This window comes from Bufo bufo, chromosome 11, assembly GCF_905171765.1.
Source record: "Bufo bufo chromosome 11, aBufBuf1.1, whole genome shotgun sequence".
Lineage (NCBI taxonomy): Eukaryota > Metazoa > Chordata > Amphibia > Anura > Bufonidae > Bufo > Bufo bufo.
In genome coordinates, this window is record NC_053399.1 from 95260028 (window position 1) to 95271545 (window position 11518).

Sequence of the window (11518 nt, forward strand, 5' to 3'; positions counted from 1 at the left end):
GGGGCTGGCCGTGGTGATGGCTGCTGGTTGTTATCACCTTTGTCGTTCTTCTAAAGGTCACATCTGCAGAATCTTTCATAAACTAGAAATTTCCATTTCTTATAACGCAGTCGGCTCAAACAGCATCTAATCCGGGATCTTTTTTCTTCTCGGCACAGAATATACAGCGGCGACTTCTAACATTTCTGGATTTGCAATTCTTTGAATATCCCTTGGTGTTTACCTAAGGATCTCAGGATGCAGCTTTGAGATGCTCCTTGGACACATCTTGCCCCCGTTGAGACATTATCTCCAGCACAGTAAATATTCAGCCAGGCGACTGGTTCAATCTCCATGCCCCCCTCTGTGTTGCCTTCTACTCTTCATCTCTGGAGCGATGCGGTGGCTTGAGAAGGTCATAAGATTTAGTAAACATTGACTTTTAAAGAACACAGCAAGAGATGGCAAGGTCCAGCTCGAGCCAGTGACTTGGCTTCTTCACCGGGAAGCTACGAGAGGGTCCGATGGTTGCCCGCTCACTGGAGCGTTTATTAAAATTCATCTTCTTGGATGGCGGATGGCCATTTCACACTCCTTCACTCGATTTTTCACTCTGATGTTGCCTATTTTTTTGATCTAATGCATCCCTGCTGGGAAGCGATGCTACCGTGTCCAACCGATTCTCTGAAGAAATTTGGAGCAACTGAACGAACAGCTGCAGCCCTCGTTCCCTGAGGGGACCCCCATGTTCTGAGGGTAAACAAAAGCAAAACCATGGTAGAACTAACCCCTTCCTCCCTGGTCACAGGCATTGAGAAGATATCACTGTGAGGTCCTCTATGAGCACACTTGCGGTTTTCATGCTGTATGGGTTGTTTCGCTGGCTCTGGGTAGACAACCACAGGCCCAAAAATGATATCACTGAGGTAGATGATAATCTCTGTAATGTCTGGTATACATATCACCCTTGATCAACCATAATGTCTTTAGATAATGATGGTCAATAGTAAAGCCTGCTGAGATATTTTCCGACTAGAAAATTGGATAACGTGTGTACAGCACACCTTCAGGATGGACACACTTAAAATACCTTCTCAGTGGGGCCACTTTTGGCCCTTGGTTTCTCACGCTTGGACAGTTCAATCACTCTAGGTCGACAACCACAGGTATAAAAATGTAATTGAGGTAGTCGATATACCTGCTTTGATCCCCATGGTGTCTATACTTAGAGTAGGTCAATTGTAAAGCCCACTGAGATATTTCCCAACTTGAAAATTGGATACTGTGTGTCCATCACACCTTCTCCTTAATAGGGCCATTTTTGGCCACTGGTTTTCCAAACATGCCAAGACAGTTCAATCGCTGTAGGTCGACAACCACAGGTTTAAAAATGTAATTGAGGTAGTCGATAGTCTCTGTTATGTCTTTGATACATACCTGTCTTGATCACCTATGGTGTCTTTACTTAGGGTAGGTCAATAGTAAAGCTTGCTGAGATATTTCCTGACTACAAAATTGGATACCGTGTGTCCATCACACCTTTGGGATGGACACATGTCAAAGATCTCCTCAATGGGGCCATTTTTGGCCACTGGTTTTCCAAACATGCCAGGACAGTTCACTCACTCTAGGTTGACAACAACAGGCTCTCTTATGTGTTTGATACATACCTGCCTTGATCACCCATGGTGTCTTTACTTAGGGTAGGTCAATAGTAAAGCCTGGTGAGACATTTCCTGACTAGAAAATTGGATACGACATGTCCAGTACAACTTCAGGATGGACACACGTTAAAGACCTTCTCAGTAGGGCCACTTTTGGCCACTGGTTTTCCAAACATATCTGAACTGTTCACTTGCTCTAGGTTGACAACCACAGGTCCAAAAATATAATTGAGTTAGTCAATAATCTCTATTATGTCTGTAATACATACCTGTCTTGATCACCCATGGTGTCTTTACTTTAGGTAGGTCAACAGTAAAGTCTGCTGAGATATTTCTTGACTAGAAAAATGTACACTTTGTGTCCATCAGACATCTGGGATGGACACACGTCAAAGACCTTCTCAGTAGGGCCAGCTTTGGCCGCTGGTTTTCCAAACATGCCTGGACAGTACGACTAGACACAAGTTGAATACAGTGTAGAACCAAACATGGAGAAGGAAGGTTCATTAAGGCTTCTACTACATGAGGACAACTGAACCAGACCAAAGAGCGGTCAGGTAGTTGAGCAGCATCTAAGGACCCTCATACACATGCCGAGGATCTGGCTAATTCCTATGAACGCACATTCCCGATAACTGGCCCATGTAATTGTGCCGACAAATGAGAAGCCCCTTGTTTGTTGGGTGGTTGCATCTTTCATTCGGCACCAAAAATCCTTGTTTTTGGCAGCACATCACCCCAGCAATTATCTGGAACGTTCCACTGGCCCAAACACTCAGCAATGAAATGTCCCATTGAAGGGGGAAAGGAGGGGTCCTAGTAGTCCACTGGTGGATCCCCATCAGAAACTGGTCTTTTTCTATTCTCAGACCCAGAGGTGTCTAAGTATCAAGATGAGCAAGGCTAATTCAATATATTTTTGGGGTGCCCAAAGGTCCACCGACATCTGTCATCCGGGGGAACATGTGCAATCCTTGGTGCCTTCAGAGAGAAAGGGTATCAGGGAGATCAACAGCTATCTAACAAGGACGACCACAATAGGTAGGTGGGGCTGCTTGGCAGTCCGGAGAAAGGGGTTGTAAAGAACTGAAAAACATGGCTGTTTCTTCCAAAAACAGCGCCAACCCCGGTCAACAGGTTGTGTTTGGCATTGCATCTCAGACTCATTTACTTCAATAGAGCTGAGCTGCAATGCCAGACAAAACCCTGGTGTGGCGCTGTTCCTGGAAGAAGCAGACATGTTGTTTGTAATCTCGTACAACCCTTTTAATTACATAGACTATACTAGATGAGCGGAGAAAGAGTAAGATCTCTAGATCCAACACCGTAGTAATACCCAGTTTTCTTAAAGGGACGGTATGGATGTACAGGTCCAGCAGAAAGGGAGACATTCCTGAAAGTGGGGTGTGCAGTGTAGGACCCCAACTCTACAAGTCCTAACAGTCTGCATTATAAGATGACAACCCCTTTAAAAAGGACCTATCACCTATCTTGATATATCCATTTCATGAAATAACAATTCTGGGGCCTCTCATAGAACTTTACATTGTACTATTCCTCTGTTATTCCTCCTGGAAAGTGACAGCTGGGTGTTACCAGCCGGGGACGTGTCCCTGCACAGTCTGACACAGTCCAATCAGTGCTGTAATGGTTAGGGAAATGGTATCGCCCAGTTGTTGATTTATTCATACACTTCCAGGAGGACTAACATAGGGACGACACAACATAGGATTCATGGGTAAGGTCCTTGGTAAGCTGTGCGATGTGACTACGACCACCGTGACATCCCACACAAGCCGACATCCATATTGCAGGTGGAGCGCCACATACCTGCTCGCATATATCTAGGTGGATTGGCTAGTGGGGCCGTCCCGGTGGTCACCCGCTGGAGGATAGGTAAGGAGCCCAGCAGACGGGGGAATCTGCGGTGAGTTAGGGGTTAATATCCGGACAGCTGGCTCACAAATGAGACCCCATCAGAGTGACCTCCGGGGCGAGATCTCCTCTCGATGGCGGGTGATATTAACAAGGCGCGTCCACCAATCCCAGCCACTTCAAAGACTCAATTACAAGTATTGATCAGGCGCGGGCCGGGTCACCTCTGCGGGCGAGCCCTTTGTTTGGTGATGAATGGGCGCACCTCTCCGCCCCGGGCCTGCTGTCACCGCCATCTACACCGAGGCTGTCCCCGGGGAGGACTTACCCAGCTGACCTCCTGAGATGGTGGAGGAGCCTGTCTCCTCACCCCTCCTCCACCATCGCCCCCATACAAAGTGACATAGACTCCAGCTGGGCGAGGGAAGTGAGCGCTCAGCCAGAACAACAGCTGAGGACGTCACTCTATCTGCTCCTGGGAAAGCTGGGTGACGCCCAATATGGCCACCATCACAGCTGCTCAGCTTTTCTAGGGGCCCCGAATGGTGTAGCTTCTGGAACATCTTTACTTAGAACTCTGCTTTCTGCCTGTCCTCTGTTAATCCTCCTGGAAATGTACGACTACGCCCCTCCTGTCCGTTTCCTAGGACTGTTGGCCACTCAGAGAGCTGACCGGTTCACTTTAAGGGGGCGTCTTAATTGCTTTCAGTGTGTCGCCATCAGCCTGCCCGCTTTGTTCCTCAGGGGAGGGGCCAGGTGTTCCTCAGCCTCTAACATGTGGACCGGTCCGACACAGCGCATACAGGAGTAATGGAAGAGTCCGGCCCGTGTTCTGGTGTCGGTCAGGACCGCGAGGTGTCAGACTAATGGACTGTTCACGGCCAATACCAGGAACAGGAGCCTCTATGAGAATATGAGGTGGAGTTGCCCTTTAAATCTTCTGCCGTGTCCTGACACGTAATACGAGGTAGCATGTAAATGAGCCTCCGCCTCGTTATTACCGTCTGCATGGTGGCGGTGTGAGATATTGCTTCTGTCAGCAGGCATGATGTGGCGGTGTTAATACTGCCACACGCTCCACATCTAATCTCATAAATTCACTTTCCTGATTAATCCTGTCATCCGGCGACAGCGGCGAAATCAGCGGTGATTTCCAGAGAACGGGATCTCCGGTCCAAACGCATCTGCCCCGTCCGACTGAATTATGTAGATGTGACACCGCCAGAGCAGCGCTCCCCCCACACCGGGGAGAGGTGTATCCAAATGTACAGGCGTATCTACTCACTGTATACCGCTGTGAGATACTGAGCGTATCCAAACCTGTCATGTGTGATACTGTCTACTGAGCTGTGTATCTCAGCCTGTCCATGTGTGATACTGTGTGCTGAGCTGTGTATCTCAGCCTGTCCATGTGTGATACTGTCTACTGAGCTGTGTATCTCAGCCTGTCCATGTGTGATACTGTGTGCTGAGCTGTGTATCTCAGCCTGTCCATGTGTGATACTGTCTACTGAGCTGTGTATCTCAGCCTGTCCATGTGTGATACTGTGTGCTGAGCTGTGTATCTCAGCCTGTCCATGTGTGATACTGTGTGCTGAGCTGTGTATCTCAGCTTGTCCATGTGTGATACTGGGTGCTCAGCTGTGTATCTCAGCCTGTACATGTGTGATACTGGGTGCTCAGCTGTGTATCTCAGCCTGTCCATGTGTGATACTGTGTGCTGAGCTGTGTATCTCAGCCTGTCCATGTGTGATACTGTGTGCTCAGCTGGTGTATCTCAGCCTATCCATGTGTGATACTGTCTGCTGAGCTGATGTATCTCAGCCTGTCCATGTGTGATACTGGGTGCTGAGCTGTGTATCTCAGCCTGTCCATGTGTGATACTGTATGCTGAGCTGATGTATCTCAGCCTGTCCATGTGTGATACTGGGTGCTGAGCTGTGTATCTCAGCCTGTCCATGTGTGATACTGTGTGCTGAGCTGTGTATCTCAGCCTGTCCATGTGTGATACTATGTGCTGAGCTGTGTATCTCAGCCTGTCCATGTGTGATACTGTGTGCTGAGCTGTGTATCTCAGCCTGTCCATGTGTGATACTGTCTGCTGAGCTGATGTATCTCAGCCTGTCCATGTGTGATACTGGGTGCTGAGCTGTGTATCTCAGCCTGTCCATGTGTGATACTGGGTGCTGAGCTGTGTATCTCAGCCTGTCCATGTGTGATACTGGGTGCTGATGTATCTCAGCCTGTGATGTGTGATACCGCCCTCTGGGTCTGGGCCTTAGACTGTGAGGTGATAAGAGGCGGCCATGTTGTATTTTACCTCAGATTTACCTCCTCACAGGCTGTGTACACCGGCGGCTTCTCCTCACAGGCTCAGTGTACACCGGCGGCTTCTCCTCACAGGCTGTGTACACCGGCGGCTTCTCCTCACAGGCTCAGTGTACACCGGCGGCTTCTCCTCACAGGCTGTGTACACCGGCGGCTTCTCCTCACAGGCTGTGTACACCGGCGGCTTCTCCTCACAGGCTGTGTACACCGGCGGCTTCTCCTCACAGGCTCAGTGTACACCGGCGGCTTCTCCTCACAGGCTCAGTGTACACCGGCGGCTTCTCCTCACAGGCTGTGTACACCGGCGGCTTCTCCTCACAGGCTGTGTACACCGGCGGCGGGAGCCTGTAGATCCCGATGGCGCCTCACAGGTGAAAGCCCCGAGCCCCGGACACATCGTGTATACTGCTGACTGCTACCCCGGGGGAGCCGCTAACTACACCACAGTGCTGTATCACACCAGGCTTAGATACACCAATCACCAGACTGTACCACACCAGGCTTAGATACACCAATCACCAGACTGTACCACACCAGGCTTAGATACACCAATCACCAGACTGTACAACACAAGGCTTAGATACATCACTCACCAGACTGTACCACACAAGGCTTAGATACATCACTCACCAGACTGTACCACACAAGGCTTAGATACATCACTCACCAGACTGTACCACACAAGGCTTAGATACATCACTCACCAGACTGTACCACACCAGGCTTAGATACACCAACCACCAGACTGTACCACACAAGGCTTAGATACATCACTCACCAGACTGTATCACACAAGGCTTAGATACATCACTCACCAGACTGTACCACACAAGGCTTAGATACACCACTCACCAGACTGTACCACACAAGGCTTAGATACATCACTCACCAGACTGTACCGCACCAGGACGGATCCGTTATGCAGCCCATAGACTGCCTTTAAAGACGTTCCGTTTTGCATTCCGTCATAGAATTGCGTTGTGGTCCGTGGTAACGGAATCCATAACGCAATTCACCTTTTACCACGAAAAGAAGCGTCAACTAATTTCAAAATATGAATCTCGCTCGTCTCTAGCTAAGGCCACTTTCACACTGGCGGCACGGAGCTCCGGCGGGTGAACAGCCTGTCGGATCCGTGCTGCCGCTAGTGCGCGCGTGCCCCCGGACTACTGCTCGGGCACCATTGACTTTAATGGGGGCGGGCCGGAGTTCCCACAGCAGCACATGCCGAGAGGCGGCCGGAATAAAACTATGACATGTAGCGGTAGTCCGGGGCCACGGATCGGACATGCTGTTCACCCGCCAGAACAGACTGCTGGAGTTCCTTGACGCTAGTGTGAAACTAGCCTCACTGTATCACACATGATAAGATTAGATACACCAGCTCAGCAAATAGTATCAATGCTTAGATACACTTGTTTTTCAGACAGTAGCACACATGATGCAGTTAGATACACCCGCTCAGTAGACAGTATCACACATGATAGGTTTAGATACCCCAGATGACAGCAGTAATTTCCCCCAGGTGTTACCTGCCCCTCGGGTGTTACCTGTTCCTCGGGTGTTACCTGCCCCTCGGGTGTTACCTGTTCCCCGGGTGTTTCATGCCCCCCGGGTGTTACCTGTCCCCCGGGTGTTACCTGTTCCCCGGGTGTTTACCTGCCTTGATCGGCCTAGTTATCTGCTATAGACTTACTTGTCCAGCAGGGGGAAGCATCGGGAGTCGCGCACTAACCCTCTACATCATTGAATTTCATGGTAGGTCGGACAAAGTCCCTAAAAGCCTTCTGACCGCAGCCTTTATAAGTCATGTGTGCCGTCCGTGTGGTCTCCACGCGCAGACCATGGTGACACCAGGGAGGCACGCCCTATTTTTGTCCATGATTACGTATCCTTCGCGTACATTATAGTCTATGGGACCTTAAAAACCATGGACACCAGGGGCGGACTGGGAACTTAAAGCGGCCCTGGAAAAAAAAACTAAAAGTGGACCTGTTTTGTAGTCGGGTCCAAACTGATAGAAGGCAGGGCAAACACAAGTAGTTGGGGCCGGGAATACCGTATTGTGCCAAATACCACAGTCCATCACAAAATACATCCCCAAAAACTTCCACTGGCCGGCCGTGAGGAGGGCTCAGACGGCCCCTGGGCATCCGCCCAGCGGGAAATTTCCCTGTAATGTCTATGGCCAAGCTGCCCCTGATGGACACCATCCCTGTGGGTCTTGTGGTTTTCACAAGTCATTAGGAGATGCTCTGCAAATTTCAGCCTAGCAGTGTACATGGAGTACAGAGGACACACGGATCCTTCACAGACATCTTCATGGATGAACCACTTGACCATCTCGTCACAGATTACTGCATGGAAAAAGGCCTAAATGTATGAGAACATGTAATAGTGACAAATAGACCGAAACGCGTTTCTCCTTCAAAAAAGTTTTTTTAATTGAATCCTTCAACTTTTTTAAGAAATCATAAATAGCCTGTATCTGTTCTAAACACATAAAACCTTGTCGACGTATTTACAGAAATTTTTCTTCTTCATTTTTCAAGAGCTTATTTAAAGGTCATCGGACATATCTACAGAAGAACTCGAGGCTCTCGGCGGCAGAACGGAGGTAAGACTTGAGCTCTGGTCAACTGTGCTCTGAGGCCAGCACCAAAGTCCCGGTGAAATTTTTGTTGCATTTTTTTTAATCTTTTTTTTTTTTTTCCCTCATAAAAAGTGCACAAAACAGCAAATAAATAACGAGTCATATAAATAAATAAAAATAAATTAATTTGTTAATTCCTGGCACGTACATTTAGGGTCTCTTAAAAGGGGGACGGACATGAAACGAAGGGAAACATAATGGACTTGAGCATGAGGTGAGAACTTCGATGATAAGCCTTCAGCCATTGGGTTGTGTGGTCTTTCACAACGTCTTGGGTACCACAACTTTTCATCTCCGGGTCATGTAACCCTTGGCTCAGAAATCCAAGGTGGAAGTTTCATCATCGCTCAGTACATTTTATGGATCATAGAAGGATCTATGGTATTTGGGAGAAGTCATACTTGAAGAACATAAGGTGGTGAGTAGATCCAGGAGAAGAGGTCCCATTGAAAATATCAAATATATAACCATGTATTGTCCTAGTGCTTGCTCACCTTCCTTTTCCTTGTAGGGTGGTATCACCTCCTGGCCAGTTCTCCACAATTTAGGAGTAGCCCTGTACTTTTTAACACCACCCTGCTGGCTCTGTAGTAGTTGCATGGAGCTGCTCTCATGGCCTTTGTACAGAAGGTAGCGCATTCTATCTGCAGAATTAAAATTTCCAGTTTCTTTAGCTATCTAATGAGAAGATTATATTACCTTTGGCTATGAGGTCATTGTGTAATCTACATTGTCGTCCATCATGCTCCTATCTAGAGTAGGTAGTATTGGTTGTTGCACTGAGTCTTTAGAACATTAGTTACTTGAGGTCGGAGATATCATAGGGTTGATCCACCTTTCTAGTCATCGTAGATAAATTAAAGGAAAACTTCATGGATGTCATCGATGTAACGTAACATCTGGATTTTACCTTTAACTTTTAAAGACTGAGAGTTTAAGATGAGTCCCTCAGGTTTTGCAACCCATTCGGGAGGTGGTAAATGACCCACTAAGAAGTATCCACCAATCACAAGCAACTTAGACCTGTAGACGCAGCTCTCTTCGTTACCATCCAGTGAACAAAGACTAATCTACTAGATATTTACTTTGATAGGAAAAGAAAGTGCACATTTGATACTATATTCTCGGTAACTTCCTGCCTAGAAACGGACTATTGATTCAACTATACCAATAGGAGACTGTACATCGAGGGGGTGCAGTAGCCTTTCAATGGGCACTGAAGAAGGGCAAAAGGTCATTCTATGTAGGACATATGTTTCAGATATGAGCCTCACACAATGTTTGTATGAGCCATATGGATGGATCAATTAATGGAGCTCTAGTAAGAGTTAAAGAGACAGATTCACCCTTGGGATAAATCCCCCACTTGTGGTTGTCCATTTTATGGTGACTGTGAAGAGGAAGAACTCAAAGGCCCCTGTCCCATCTTCTCAGGATCACTTGATATATATGTGTGCTTTGTGCATTTGTCTTGATGGAGATAACTTAGCTAAACCAAGTTATTGAAGGCTTTGAAAGCCTTCACTAAAATGTACAAGTGCAACTTGACCATAAGTCTAAAGTTTTAGCAATTACCCAGGATCCTTAAGAGGGTCTTTAGAATTATCTGAGGGTATAATGACCCAGTCTTTCATTTCATGTGACAACCCTATATCTTGATGAGAGTTTTAACTGTGACTATGTTTTGGAGAATGGGTGATATCTTAAAGGCAGGAGCTTTACATTCTAGTTTGGGAGATGGAGACTCTACAAAATTCTGTGACAGAAAAGAAAACATATGGTCCCACAGGTTCTTCTCTGTCATAATGTCCTAGTTTATAGCTGAATACAGCAGCATAAAATAAAGAGGGTGAGATATAACCCCATTTAGTGCACCTGGGAGCTATCACACATCTAAAACATGATTGAGATAAGAGATGTAGCAGATAGCTAGACGGAGGATCTCAATTTTTGACAGTTTCTTGTCAGGAGGAAGAGTTGGCAGAAGCTTCCTCAGCTCCGCAAAGGCCAAATTGAATGCTTCCACCCGTATGCGTTCCCGTGTAGCATGTGCTGTGCGGTATTTGGCTGTGGCTCTTCTCCGTCTTCGCCTCTCCTCTCGACTTAAGTGCTGAAGCTCTCGTTTTACGGAGTCACTCGAGTCGCAAATCCGTGTTTCTCCACATAAGCTGATGCCACTAATATCACTCAGTCCTCCTCCACCTCCGCAATCACTGAAGACAGACTCAGTCTCTGAATGAGCGGGTATCTCTGTTTGTTCGGAGTTTAGCATCATTCCTGTCTCAAAAAATGTGTAGTTTGTGGTTCTCCTGGATATCCCAGATCAGTAGATAAAGTGCTTCACAAAAGATGGTGTCTTCCGGATCGCATGGATCCACTTGGAATGTGTGGTTTTGCCCTGAAATGTGCTGCTCTCAGGCACGTGACACTTTGTGGGCTCTCACACAATGCGCTTAAGAGAAGAAAAAAAATGTATCTTGTAAAAGTGTTGAGCTGAGATTAAGCCTTTATTTTCCTTTCTGCTCTCTCGTTCTTGTTTTTCCCCCTGGAACAAAAGAGAAATAGAGAAATTATAAAAGGGTTCCTTAATGGCTATGAAGGGAATTGTGCCAACATGATAAAAAGCGAATGTGATGGGAATAAGATAGTATAGTAGTGGGAAAAGATTAAAACCATAGAAAAGAATATAGAGCAAAATCAAAAAGAGAAACTCGTAAAATGAGCATCGAGTCAACAGAGGTTTATCCAGGGCTCGACGAAAAGATCAGTCATTTATGGCGACACAGTAGGGTAGGTTTACATCTGCGCTAAAGGTAATACAGCAGTCTGCTTCGGCAGAAGAAGAGACTACCGAAGTTACCGTATCTGGCATAGATCCCCACTAGCTATAATGGTATCAGACGGGAATCCAGTGGCTGGTTTTCAGCCAGACGCACACCTCTGCATGCAGCAGTATTTGTCCAGCCGAAAGCTGTCAGATATGGCAGTGTGTGGCGGTATTTGGCTATGCCAGATACGG

At 47.2% G+C, this 11518-nt stretch overlaps 1 protein-coding gene across 1 annotated transcript; it reads right to left on the reverse strand.

Annotated features, from left to right (window-relative positions):
• Positions 1-10384: 10384 nt before the first annotated feature.
• On the reverse strand, positions 10385-10774 carry NHLH1 (nescient helix-loop-helix 1). The gene has a single exon (XM_040411474.1). It carries the CDS (start codon positions 10772-10774, stop codon positions 10385-10387), a length of 390 nt encoding a protein of 129 aa, XP_040267408.1.
• Between the last annotated feature and the right edge of the window lie 744 nt (positions 10775-11518).